General features: G+C 52.9%; 1 protein-coding gene across 4 annotated transcripts in view; it reads left to right on the top strand.

Annotated features, from left to right (window-relative positions):
* HIVEP3 (HIVEP zinc finger 3) overlaps positions 1-14,132 on the top strand; it is a 364,404-nt gene that overhangs the window by 299,470 nt on the left and 50,802 nt on the right. For all 4 annotated transcript variants that reach the window (XM_071576495.1, XM_071576497.1, XM_071576494.1 and 1 more), the window contains one exon: positions 868-1,013. In XM_071576495.1, coding sequence (XP_071432596.1) covers positions 868-1,013 — 146 coding nt within the window. The remainder of the gene's footprint in view (positions 1-867; positions 1,014-14,132) is intronic.

Raw genomic sequence — 14,132 nt, 5'->3', positions numbered from 1 at the left:
TGGAGACCCCTGGTATTTGTCCTGCTGGGTTGCAGGGGGATGAAATCCCAACATTCCATTCCAGGTGTGGAGAGCTCTCCCTGCCCTGTTCAGAGCCAGAGGCAGCTCTAATGTTTAGCTCCATCTACTAAAACAAAGAACATTCAACATGTAGATGAGTTGTCAGTGCATGACTTAAGCCTTGGTCTAAACAAGGTTTAGACCCCAAAATGCCCTAAACAAGGTGGCAAATTTAACAGTCAGAAAGCAAGTTTTACCCTGGGAACATGGAAGGAGATTGAGGATTATTTTCTCCTGTGGATTGTGTGGCTTTCTCTGTGCTGTGCCCTTGGCAACAGGGAGAGGAAATCACCCAAGAGCTCTGGCTGGAGAGTGGTTTGTGTCAAGCCTACATGGCTGAAGTCCAGGTTTGTGTGAGTGTGTGTGGGGGAAACCCAAGGGCTGGGGTGAAGGGTGTGAGTTCTGCAGATACCTCCTCTCTGGATCTTTGCAGATGTGTCTGTTGGAGAGAGGATTACCCAAGGACAGAGCAGTGGATTTGGGAACAGAGGTCCATGGCCCCACCACATGCTCAGAGCCAGCCCAGCCAAGACCCTTCTCTTTACCCCTCAGTTTTGCCCCAGCTGGATGATGTGGAGCCACCACATACAGGGGGTGATTTAAAAACTCCTGGGAGGTGACAGGAAACACACCAAACCCAAACTCCAGAAGCAGAGGCCCTGTTTGATAGGAGGGTGCTCCAGTTCCTGCCCTTGGCTGTCAGGGGCAGCTCCTGTGGGAGCTGCTGGCCCTTGCTGGGGCTGTTTGCTGTGTCTTAGAGTGATTTTGTCTGTAATCATGGATTGTTTTGCTCTTTTGGGGAGATAGGTTCATTTGCCTTCGCTCCTTTCTAATGAAGGTCGAAAAGACATAACTAGAGCTGAGAAGGAAGAGGATAAAAGAGGAAAACCAGAAGAAGAGGCTCTTGTGACCAAGCGAGGGGAGCCCGTCAGGATCAAGATCTTTGAAGGAGGGTGAGTGTCTCATTTTATTCTCTTTGTGTGTCACATTGTGGAGGAGTTACAGGTTACAATGATGGCAAAGCACTGAAGTGCCTCATGCAGATGAGCACAAGGCCAGATGGAGTTGGATTTCAGCTTCCTCCCTACAGCCACTGTGCAAACTTGGCCCTCCAGATCCACAGATACTCCAGACTGCACTAATTCCCTATTTTTGAGCTGTCTCTACATTAACAATCCCCTCCATCTCTTTTCTGAATGGGTGTTTGAGCAAAGATGGGTGAAGAGCACAAATACATCTTGTAGCTGTCTCTGATGTGACAAAGGTGTTCTCTGTACCCTGATCTTTCCAGAGCCTTCTCCTCAAAATGATGTTCCTGGTGCTTGTAACCATCATAAGGAGGATCTGGGGAGATCTTTGCTCCTGTCTGGGTTTTGGGTGGGGAACAAAAGCAGAGTTACATTCATGTGATTTTCATCCCACTCAACCAAAATAGCTCAAACCAGAATGGATGCAAGATTTTAATTTGATGTGTATCTTAAATCTCAGCTCCAGGGAATTCAGAGCCTGCCTCAGGAATTCAGCTCTGGTCCAGTGCTACTGTTTGTCTTTAAAAAATACAAGGATCAGGCCATAAGTGGTGTGTTTGTGGGGTACAATTAAAGTTCATCCTTGCTGTGTGTTGCAAAGGGGGACAAAGAGACACGAGGGATCTCCAGCAGGATTTATCAGCTCAGCTCTTGCCTTTGGGTGGTCTCGCTCTCTGTGTGTCAGAAAAAGGCTTTAATTAGTCAGTGGTTGTGGTTTGCTGTTGTTAAGGGTTGAAATTTGCTTTTTTAAAAAAATATTTCATTAGCAGTGATCAAATTAACAAACCAAAAGGCAGAAGCCCTGCCTTGGGAATGGAACCCTGTGTGTTTGTTCAGGAGATCTCACCCCTCACCCAGTGCAGGGACTGAGCCCCCAGCTCAGCTTCCCACACCCCACAGGGAGGGCTGAATGCAAAGAGCCAAAGCAGAGCCAGCCTGGCATGGCTGAGACCTGAAGGGATGCAGGGAGGGGCCAGGGGATGGCAGGAAAGCAGTGGAATGAGAAATCTGATGGGCTCAGTGTGTTGCCATCACACTCCTGCAGCAGATGGCACTTGTGGGACTAACTGAGCCAGGTTTTATTGCCTCAAAGCCCATGGGAAGCCTCTGTTCCCCTTGACTGGGTTATCCTGGAGCTGTGGCTCTTCAGGGGCACTCTTGGATTCCTGCCTGGATGTGATTAAAGCAGCTCAGCATTAACAGGAATGAAAATCCCCTCCCAGGTTGGTTGGGGGGGCTGGAGGTGCCCAGTGCTGCTCCCTGAGTGTGCCCCCCAGCCAAGCTGCATCCCCACATCCCTGAGTGTGCCCCCCAGCCAACCTGCATCCCCACATCCCTGTGCCCCACTAGGAGTGGCTGCATCCCCACATCCCTGAGTGTGCCCCCCAGCCAAGCTGCATCCCCACATCCCTGAGTGTGCCCCCCAGCCAAGCTGCATCCCCACATCCCTGAGTGTGCCCCCCACCCAAGCTGCATCCCCACATCCCTGAGTGTGCCCCCCAGCCAAGCTGCATCCCCACATCCCTGAGTGTGCCCCCCAGCCAAGCTGCATCCCCACATCCCTGTGCCCCCCAGCCAAGCTGCATCCCCACATCCCTGTGCCCCCCAGCCAAGCTGCATCCCCACATCCCTGAGTGTGCCCCCCAGCCAAGCTGCATCCCCACATCCCTGTGCCCCCCAGCCAAGCTGCATCCCCACATCCCTGTGCCCCACTAGGAGTGGCTGCATCCCCACATCCCTGAGTGTGCCCCCCAGCCAAGCTGCTCCCCACATCCCTGAGTGTGCCCCCCAGCCAAGCTGCATCCCCACATCCCTGAGTGTGCTCCCCAGCCCCACATCCCTGTGTCCACCTGGGAGTGGCTGCATCCCCACATCCCTGTGCCCCCCAGCCAAGCTGCATCCCCACATTCCTGTGCCCCCCTGAGAGTGGCTGCATGCCCACATCCCTGTGCCCCCCAGCCAAGCTGCATCCCCACATCCCTGAGTGTGCCCCCCAGCCAAGCTGCATCCCCACATCCCTGTGCCCTCCAGCCAAGCTGCATCCCCACATCCCTGAGTGTGCCCCCCAGCCAAGCTGCATCCCCACATCCCTGAGTGTGCCCCCCAGCCAAGCTGCATCCCCACATCCCTGTGCCCCCCTGGGAGTGGCTGCATCCCCACATCCCTGTGCCTCCAGCCCCACATCCCTGTGCCCCCAGCCCCACATCCCTGTGCTCCCCTGGGAGGGGCTGCACCCCTGAGCCCAGCACAGAGGAGACACAGCCACCTTTTCTAAATGATAGGCACAAAATAAAGCAGCTTCTCCAGCACGCCCCATGCAGGGCAGCACCAGGGACTGTGCCAGTCAACCTGAACAGGGCTGTGTGTGGTGTGAAGGTCCCTGTGGCTGCCCCTCTGGGTGGGAGGCAGAATGTGGTGGCTGCTCAATGCCAAGCATGGGCACTGCTGGGACCTCCCAGGTCAGAGATTCATTTCCTCTCTGAATTCCATGGCATACCCAGTGCCCAGAGTCATTCCATGGCATAGCCAGTGCCCAGAGTCATTCCATAGCCAGTGCCCAGGGTTAGGTGGGACAGGCTGCTCCACTGAGGTGCTCTGTGTGTGCCTGGTGGTCTGTGCCTCGTTCCCACAAGGTTTCTGGTGTGGGATTGTTGAGTCTCAGCAGGCTGTGTCTGCAGGGACCACAGGACCACAGGATATACCTGAGCTGGGAGGGATCCCCAAGGACCATCCAGCCCAACCCTCAGCCCTGCACAGGAACATCCCCCAGAGTCCCCCCCTGTGCCCCAGAGCATCATCCAAACCCTCCTGCAGCTCTGGCAGCCTTGGGGCCGTGCCCACTGCCCTGGGGAGCCTGGTCAGTGCCCACCACCCTCTGGGGGAAGAGCCTTTTGCTGAGATCCAACCTGAGCCTGCCCTGGCACAGCTCCAGCCATTCCCTGGGTGCTGTCCCTGCCCTGGCACAGCTCCAGCCATTCCCTGGGTGCTGTCCCTGCCCTGGCACAGCTCCAGCCCTTCCCTGGGTGCTGCCCCTGCCCTGACACAGCTCCAGCCATTCCCTGGGTGCTGCCCCTGCCCTGGCACAGCTCCAGCCATTCCCTGAGTGCTGCCCCTGCCCTGACACAGCTCCAGCCATTCCCTGGGTGCTGTCCCTGCCCTGGCACAGCTCCAGCCCTTCCCTGGGTGCTGTCACTGCCCTGGCACAGCTCCAGCCATTCCCTGGGTGCTGTCCCTGGTCCCCACACGGCAGAGCTCAGTGCCTGCCCCTCCTCTGCCCCTCCCCAGGCAGCTGGACCTGCAATGAGGTCTCCCCTCAGTCTCCTCTTGTCCAGCTGAACACCCCAAGTGGTGAAGGAACCTGCAGATGAATCCACAGGTGCCTAATGCTTTGTGCAAGCTCCCAAATGGACCAACCCCCTTTCCTGGCCATCTCTTAAAAGTACTTTACAAAAAATGCATCCACTCTCCAAATGTTATTTCTTTCTTATTTTTTCCCCCTAAAAATGTCCTCCTTGACTCATTTGCGCCTTGTTCATTGGCCTCCCATGGGCTGCTTCTGGCTGGACACATCCTTCCAGTGGGATGTGGTTTCAAAGCTTTTGGAGCCATCCCATGCTCTGTTGTCTCAACCAAGGAGGGAGATTATAAAGAAACTCAAATGTTTCCACCAAAGGTGAACCTGCTGTGGCTCTTTTAGCTCCTCCTTCCCCTCAGTTTTTATTTCTTTAGAGCTCTTGCCTTTCTCTCTGCCATTTTCAACATTGCTTTTCCCTCTGTAAACTCTTCTTCCTTCCCCAATCCCATCACTGCCTTTCCCCCTCTGCAACATTCCTTACAGCACTTCCAGGACCAGCTCTGCTGCTTCCCCTGTTTCTGCTCAGCCTTCCAGCTAGAATTGTATTTCTTGGCTTTCAGAGAAGACCAGAAAAGCCAAATTTCATCCTTTCACCATCCCCACTGCCCATTTTAAAGGAATGAACAGATGAATCTGCCAGAGGCTCTTGGAACATTGGAGGCATCTTGGCTTCCTTTCTCTCATTTGAAGATGTCACTTCCCCAAATATGGAACTGGATGGTTCCTTTTCTTGTGTTTATCCACTGGGAAGTGTTTTGGATTTAAAAAAAAAGGAGGTTTTGTAGGTTCCTTGAGCCTTGAGGTTCTTCCTTACCTGGATTTAGGATCAAGGCTCAGTAAAGCCAGGCCTGGACTGTGCTGGGGCTCAGCTTGTTCCCTCAGCACTCTTTCCATGGAGGATGTTGGTCAGTCCCTGTGGTGCCCTCTCAGGGTGTGGAGAAGAGGCCACTGTCAGGAGGCCCTGGGGGTGTTGATGTGCAGCTCCCATGGAGTTTCCAGCCAGTTCAGCACCTGCCTCCTTTGGCCTGCTGAGAAAAGAAGGGGACTCTTTGCAGTGTCTCTGGTTTCTGGGGCACCTCAGGGGGGACCTCTGTGGTTCTGCCTGGACTTCTCCACAGTTACTGCAGGTGGGATCCACTGAGTTTTCTGTTGGACTCCTGTCTAAAGAACAAATTCCTCTTAGAGAGCAAAGTCTGGAGATCACTCCACATGTAATTTCAGCAGTGGCTTTTTACTTGCAGCATGACTGGATGTATCTCCATTGTAACCAGCATGACCTCTGTCCCAGCCCTTGACTGCAGAGGGGATTGGAGTCATTCAACCCCCTCCAGACAGGCTGGACACTGCACAGGCTCCTCAGGCTGTGTTTGGGGACACCATTCCATTAAGCAACCAGGTCAATGTTTGTATTCTTGAAGGAGCCAATAAAAATAACCCCTGGACTTGTCCTGAGGGACCCTGTGGTGGTTCTGAGCAGTGAAAATGAGCTTTGAAGGTCAGGCTGGCCAGCACTGCCTGGGGAGGAGTGCTGTGACTCCTTGGTGGCTCAGTGTCACCTTCTTCAGTCCAGTCTGATGCTTTGGTGCCCCCAGGCCCATTCTGAAATCTGACATCATGAAACCAGAGCTTGGTATCGACCTGAGCTGAGAGAGGGCTGTGATGGTATCGTGGTCTTGGGGGGAGATGGTGCCTGTTCTGAGCACTGCCATTTCCACAGGGAGATCTGATAGCAGGGGGTGGTGTCACTCAGTGCATGTCCTTCTGCTCCTTCTGCTTCACAGCCCATCTCTGGGCTCTTGTGAGGCCCATCAGGTGGGGTGTTGCTCCAGCTGATCACAACAAGAGGGAAGACAGTAGATTTAGAAGGTGAAATACCTGAACTGGCATCCCCAAACAAGTGCCTTGTGTATTGGAACTGTGCCAAAAAAAAGGCTCTCTTTGGAAAATTGTTCCTTTTTTTTTTTCCTTACTTTAGGGAAAACACTTATGGCTGTGAGCTTATGGTTGCAGATCTCAGTATCCTTTAAAACTCCTCCCATCCACACCATCCCACGGGTACAAATCCACACAGAGCAAGAAGAATTTTAAACTTGGAGATGCTTTTGGTGCTGTTGTGACCCAAAGGCTGCTCCAGTCTTTAGTTTGGTTTGACTGTGAGAGGAATCCAAGACTCTCCCTCTTTGTCCTCACCAACAGAGAGTTGCAGGTGCCTCAGCCATGGGGTCTTCTGACCTGGGGTTCTGACCCCCACCTGACAAAGCCCCTTCTGCCCAGGGCCATCCCAGTGACTGGGGAGGTGTGAGGTGTGACCACTGCACTCCCTGGGAGCCCCAGGGCTGGAGGGGTGGTAGTGGAGGCTGCTGTGGGGCTTCTCAGTTTGTCTCCTGCTTTAGGCAGGCAGGAGGTGGCAGAGCCGTCCATCTGCCACCAGTGTGCCCAGGTGGCCAAGAAGGCCAATGGGATCCTGGCCTGGATCCAAACTAGCATGGCCAGCAGGCCCAGGGCAGTGACCCTTCCCCTGGACTCTGCCTTGGGGAGGCCACACCTTGAGTGTTGTGTTCAGTTCTGGGCCCCTCAGTTGAGGCAAGAGATTGAGGGGCTGGAGCGGGGCCAGAGAAGAGCAACGAGGCTGGAGAAGGGACTGGATGTGGCACTGAGTGTCCTCTGAAACACCTCCAGGGACAGAGAATCCAACATGTCTTGATCCAACCCCACTGGGATCACCAGCCCAGGGCACAGAGTGCCAGAGTGATCCCAGTGGGGTTGGATCAAGGGTTGATGATCTCAGAGGTCTCTTCCAACCCAAGTGAGAAGAGAAGAGCAACGAGGCTGGAGAAGGGACTGGAGCACAAGTGCTGTGGGGAGAGGCTGAGGGAGCTGGGGGTGTTCAGCCTGGAGAAGAGGAGGCTCAGAGGTGACCTCAGCACTGTCTGGAACTGCCTGAAGGGAAGTTCTGGCCAGCTGGGGGTTGGTCTCTTCTCCCAGGCACTCAGCAATAGGACAAGGGGCCACGATGGGCTCAAGCTCTGCCAGGGGAAATTGAAGTTGGAGAGCAGAAAAAACTTCTTTGCAGAGAGAGTGCTCAGGGATTGGAATGGGCTGCCCAGAGAGGGGGTGGATTCCCCATCCCTGGAGGTTTTTCAGCTGAGCTTGGCCGTGGCACTGAGTGCCATGATCTGGTAAAGGGACTGGAGTTGGACCAACGGTTGGACTTGATGATCTTGGAGGTCTTTTCCAACCCAATCCATTCTATGATTCTATGATCTGCCTCAGTCTGTCCAGCAAGAGGTTTCTTCCTGGTTGAAGGAAAATACAGCAACCTTGGGGCTGTTTTATGGGACTGTTTTACATGACTGGTAATGAAGGGGTGCACAGGAAAAAGAAACCACCTTGGGTTACCCATGAGCTCCTTCCCCAGCTCCCCCCCAAGTTCCCAGCCCTGAGGACTCCCTGGGATCTGTGGTAGGATCCATGTGCTGACCTCACTCCGTGTCCGTGAGCAGCCCCAGGAGCTGCAGCCCCCCAAGCTGGCACACAACTCATGGGAAATGCCTGGCACAGCCCTGGCAGGGCTTTATCCCCCCAGAGAAGCCTCTCTGTTCAACAAGCAGTTTCTTGGTGTGCAGCTCCAAACCTCTGTGCCTGTTCCTGAGGGGATTTCCTTTGCTGCTCCCTTTTTTCTGAAAACTCTCCATGTTTATTTGGACAGGAGTCAGTTTTCCCCAGGACACTGCCCTGAGCACACAGGGTGCCAGGGATGTGGGCAGAGCTCTGCAGCACATCAGCTGCCCTGGGCACCAGGGACACACAGGGCTGATGCTCCTCCATTTAACACAGAACATCCTGAATTGAAAGGGACCCACAAGGATCATCGAGTCCAACTCCTGCTGGTGCACAAGACAAGACTCAAATTTAACTGCAAACCTGCTTGAGACCTGGCAGTGAACTCACTTCCCAGCCCCAGGGCAGTGCCTTCAGTGGGAGCACCTCCCAGTGGAGCAGGGCTGGGGTTAAACAGGGATCACAGAACCACAGCAGGGTTTGGGTGGGAAGGAACCTTAAAGATAATCCCATTCCACCCCCTGCCATGGGCAGGGACACCTCCCACCAGCCCAGGTGGCTCCAAGCCCTGTCCAACCTGGCCTTGGACACTCCCAGGGATGGGGCAGCCACAGCTTCTCTGCCCAACCTGTGCCAGGGCCTGCTCACCCTCACTGGGAAGAATTCCTGCCCAATATCACCCATCCCTGCCCTCTGGCAGTGGGAAGCCATTCCTGTCCCTCCATGCCTTGTCCCCATTCCCTCTCCAGCTCCCCTGGAGCCCCTTTAGGCTTTGGAAGGAGCTCTCAGGTCTCCCCAGAGCCTTCTCTTCTCGAGGCTGAAGAACCTCAGCCTGTCACATTTTATCCATTCCTGGATATAAGGAAAAAATTCCTAGAATTTGCATTTTCCAGAGAAAGGGGTTTTCCTGACACGGATTGCTTTGCACAGCAGGGAGAAACTGGTGGTAAACCCTCCCCACTGGGCTGGTGGGGCCTGGCTGACCACTCAGCATCTCATGGGGGGTTGTGTTCCTGGATTTTCCCTGCCTTGGGAAGTGCTGAACAGGAATTGCTGTGCTCCATTTGGGCAGGCCTGAGGCTGAAAATCTCAAAATCATGGAATCACAGGATGGTTTGGGTTGGGAGGATCCTTGAAGACCATCTCATTCCAACCCCCACCATGGGCAGGGCTGTCACCCATCAGATCACCCACTGAATCCAGTCCTGCCTGTGACAAGCTCTCTCTCAAACATGATTTTAAAATCTCAACCATCAGCTTATGTTTATTCTGCTTCTTTAAATCACATTTTAATAAAAAAGGGGGATTTACAGGTGTAATTTTGGGGTTTGTTTTTCAGATAGGACTTTACAACCAATGCAGGGCTGGAGAGATTTAATGCCCCTGACTTTGAGCCTTCCAGGGGCAGCCTGGACCTTCCCAGGCAGATCCAAACACAACCAACCAGCTGATGTTGGGAGGGCTGAGAAAAGGGAAGAGCATCCCTTGGATTTGGTAATGCTCTTATGGAAAAAGGTGTGTTCCATCAGAAGCTCCTGCTCTCCAGGAATCCTCCACAAAGCAGCCAGTCCCCATTTCCTGAGACTTTGGCTTCTGGCTGGGTTTGGGTGGAGCGTGGAGGGTTGTGATGCTCCTGCTCATCTGATCCATCCTGGTGGGTCCTCCAGGCACTGTGCACTGAGGAGCAGCTTCATGAAGGGCTGGAGCTGTGCCAGGGCAGGGACAGCACCCAGGGAATGGCTGGGGCTGTGCCAGGGCAGGGACAGCACCCAGGGAATGGCTGGAGCTGTGCCAGGGCAGGGACAGCACCCAGGGAATGGCTGGAGCTGTGCCAGGGCAGGGGGAGCACCCAGGGAATTGCTGGAGCTGTGCCAGGGCAGGGACAGCACCCAGGGAATGGCTGGAGCTGTGCCAGGGCAGGGACAGCACCCAGGGAATTGCTGGAGCTGTGCCAGGGCAGGGACAGCACCCAGGGAATGGCTGGAGCTGTGCCAGGGCAGGGGCAGCACCCAGGGAATGGCTGGAGCTGTGCCAGGGCAGGGACAGCACCCAGGGAATGGCTGGAGCTGTGCCAGGGCAGGGGCAGGTTGGATCTCAGCAAAAGGCTCTTCCCCCAGAGGGTGGTGGGCACTGACCAGGCTCCCCAGGGCAGTGGGCACGGCCCCAAGGCTGCCAGAGCTGCAGGAGGGTTTGGATGATGCTCTGGGGCACAGGGGGTGACTCTTGGGGATGTTCCTGTGCAGGGCTGAGGGTTGGACTGGGTGGTCCTTGGGGGTCCCTCCCAGCTCTGGATATTCCGTGTTTGATTCCTCTTGTCCTTTAGAAGGACACAAGGTCTCCTGGAGCACCACACACTTACACTCTTCTTGTTTTCCATAGCACAAGAAAAACACTTTTCCTGCTTAAAAAGCTCCTCCAAAGGAGACAAGACTCAGGGTGGCAAAGTAAGGAAGGACAGATTTGTAAATGTTACCAGTGCTGACAAGATAAAAGGAGGAATTGTTTGAAGAGGCAGATTTGCAGTGAGAAAAGGCTGCTTGGAAAGTACATTTTGAAATAACAGGAGAGAAAAATATTTTCAATATGAAAAGAATATGTGCTTTTTGCTTTGAAAATAATTGTATTCTTACTTTAACATGCACTTAAAAGCTGATGGGAGGAAAAAATCTTCAACTGGAAGCAAATGCTTTTTTCTCCCCACAATGTCTTCATGAATATTTGGATTTTTCTTGTTATTTTGGCATATAATATAAAAAATGTTTCCCCCTGATATCTCAGGGAGTAGCAAAACTGCAAAAATCAATTCTTTCCAGTGGTGTGTTCAGGAAATGTTGAGGTAGAGGACAGGAAAGAGCACTTGGAAGAGGAGGAGAGGGAGAGGTTTGTGAGTGGAGTTGGAGCAGCAAACAAAGGTGTGACTTGCTTGGCTCCAGCTTTGGCCACCTCAGCCTGGGGGTTCAACCACTGCTGGGATGGGTTCTCATGGAATCCCAGAGTGGGTTGGGTTGGAAGGGAATGTAAAGATCTCCTTCCACCACCTTCCATAGCTCAGGTTGCTCCAAGCCCTGTCCAGCCTGGCCCTGAAGGAGGTGAGGTAAGGGCTGGTGTCCCTGGGGGTGGTGACAGCTTTGCCTTCAGGGGGAAGGGGTGGGATGGCTCTGGCACAGCTCCAGTTCCCAGACCTGTCACTCACAGCAGGTGTTGCCTGCCAGGAGCTCCTGTCCTTGGAATAACCTCGGGTTATTCCCTTTAAAACAGGTTTTTATTGCTGTTGGGAGCAGTTCCTGATTGTATAACCACGACTGAAGCTTCATGCAGGATTCCAAGTGTTAGAATTGTGGAATCACAGACTGGTTGGGGTTGGAAGGGACCTTAAAGAGCATCTTGTTCCACCCCCTGCCATAGACAGGGAATGTTGTCCCTTTGGGATGGAGCTCAGGGCTTGAAACACTTCAGATTTTCCTTGTTTTTGTGACAACAGACACAACCTGTGAGTTGGTCTGGGCACCTCTCAAGGGTCTGTGCAGTGCAATTCAGCATCAGCCACATCCCACCTCCCTCCTTTGGCTTCCCTTATGGATGGGGATGAAAAAAACCCTTAATTCCTGCAAATGTTTCAGTCAGTCAGTGTGGACTCACTCCCAGCTCTCAGCTCCCATCCCAGCCCTCCAGCTGGATGAAAACCCTTGCAAGGCTTGGCCCCTGTGCTCCTCATGCTTTGGGTGCAGGGATGAGTGGCCAGGCTTGGCTCAGAAGTGCAGGATGTGCCCATGTGCCCAAGATGGGAGCTTTCCTTTCCTGCCAGCTGTGTTTGTGCTGAGCAGTTCCTGAACAGGCTGTTCCCTGAGCTCCTGAGCAGATCCCGGAGCCAGCAAGTTGGAGCAGAGAAGAGGGACTTGGGCTCATGACTCACCAGGATTCTTGGATAGGTCGTTGTCCCATCCACACCTTGATCTCCTCATTTGTGAGGGGACACACAACCCCCCTGCTCCTGAGCTTGGTTATATTATTGCTTTAAAACATCTCAGTATTTCTCAGTGGGCATTGTTGTTGTTTCCTGGCATTTCTTGTCGCTTCACTTGACAAATGGGGTTCATTCTGCCACTTCTTGCTGCTTTCCCAGGAAACCTGAGCAGCTCAGAAGGATTTAGTCCAGGCTGTTCCTGGTTTTCTTTCATGTTTTTCCTCAGTTATTTCTGCCAGTGCAGCCAGCCCTCCCAGCCTGGTCCTGCTGGCACAGCTCCTGCTGCAGCCTGGTGCTAATTACCCCCAGCTAATTATTAAAAAATGTTATCTCCAGTTTCCTGGCTGGAACAAAGACAATTTGTGTGGGGGACTCGGCCTTCTGCAGGGATTTCCTTCCTCCCTAGTACAGAACCCTGCAAGCATCCAACCCATCCCAGGGGCTGTCCCTGTGGGACATGGTTGTGGTGGAGCAAAGGCTGAGTGGGATTCACTTCTCAATGTTATCCATGTCACTGTTGAGAGGGATTCACTTCTCCACATTCCATGTCACTGTTAAAGAGGGATTCACTTCTCCACATTCCATGTCACTGTTGAGAGGGATTCACTTCTCCACATTATCCATGTCACTCTTGAGAGGGATTCACTTCTCCACATTCCATGTCACTGTTAAAGAGGGATTCACTTCTCCACATTCCATGTCACTGTTGAGAGGGATTCACTTCTCCACATTATCCATGTCACTGTTGAGTGGGATTCACTTCTCCACATTCCATGTCACTCTTGAGAGGGATTCACTTCTCCACATTCCATGTCACTGTTGAGTGGGATTCACTTCTCCACGTTATCCATGTCACTGTTGAGAGGGATTCACTTCTCCACATTCCATGTCACTGTTAAAGAGGGATTCACTTCTCCATGTTATCCATGTCACTGTTGAGAGGGATTCACTTCTCCATGTTATCCATGTCACTGTTGAGTGGGATTCACTTCTCCATGTTATCCATGTCACTGTTAAAGAGGGATTCACTTCTCCACATTATCCATGTCACTGTTGAGAGGGATTCACTTCTCCATGTTATCCATGTCACTGTTAAAGAGGGATTCACTTCTCCACATTATCCATGTCACTGTTGAGAGGGATTCACTTCTCCATGTTATCCATGTCACTGTTAAAGAGGGATTCACTTCTCCACATTATCCATGTCACTGTTGAGTGGGATTCACTTCTCCACATTCCATGTCACTCTTGAGAGGGATTCACTGCTCCACATTATCCATGTCACTGTTGAGAGGGATTCACTTCTCCACATTCCATGTCACTGTTGAGTGGGATTCACTTCTCCACATTCCATGTCACTGTTGAGAGGGATTCACTTCTCCATGTTATCCATGTCAGTGCTGAGTGGGATTCCTTCTCCACATTCTCCATGTCACTGCTCCCTCTAGTAATTCTAATTTTACCTGTTACCTGCTTATTTGAGCTCTTTCAAACTGAATGAAAATTATTATATTTCGTACCATTTCAACTTTTTACCATTTTCCAAATATTACTGGTTTATATCCATCTTCTTTTTCAGTATTGGTGACTATCAGAGGTGTGAATAGATTGGCAGGAAAAGGGTGAAGACCATACTTGGTCCCTGGGTGGAGGATGATGCTCTTCCTCAGCCCAGCATTCCCAGTGGTTTTCCCAGCCCAGCATTCCCAGTGGTTTACCCAGCCCAGCATTCCCAGTGGTTTTCCCAGCCCAACATTCCCAGTGGTTTTCCCAGCCCAGCATTCCCAGTGGTTTTCCCAGCCCAGCATTCCCAGTGGTTTTCCCAGCCCAGCATTCCCAGTGGTTTTCCCAGCCCAGCATTCCCAGCGGTTTACCCAGCCCAACATTCCCAGTGGTTTTCCCAGCCCAGCATTCCCAGTGGTTTTCCCAGCCCAGCATTCCCAGTGGTTTACCCAGCCCAACATTCCCAGTGGTTTTCCCAGCCCAGCATTCCCAGTGGTTTACCCAGCCCAGCATTCCCAGTGGTTTTCCCAGCCCAGCACTCCCAGTGGTTTTCCCAGCCCAGCATTCCCAGCGGTTTACCCAGCCCAGCACTCCCAGTGGTTTACCCAGCCCAGCACTCCCAGTGGTTTTCCCAGCCCAGCATTCCCAGTGGTTTACCCAG

Source organism: Pithys albifrons, chromosome 24 (assembly GCF_047495875.1).
Source record: "Pithys albifrons albifrons isolate INPA30051 chromosome 24, PitAlb_v1, whole genome shotgun sequence".
NCBI classification, from domain to species: Eukaryota; Metazoa; Chordata; class Aves; order Passeriformes; family Thamnophilidae; genus Pithys; species Pithys albifrons.
This window is presented reverse-complemented; position numbering and strand designations above follow the sequence as displayed.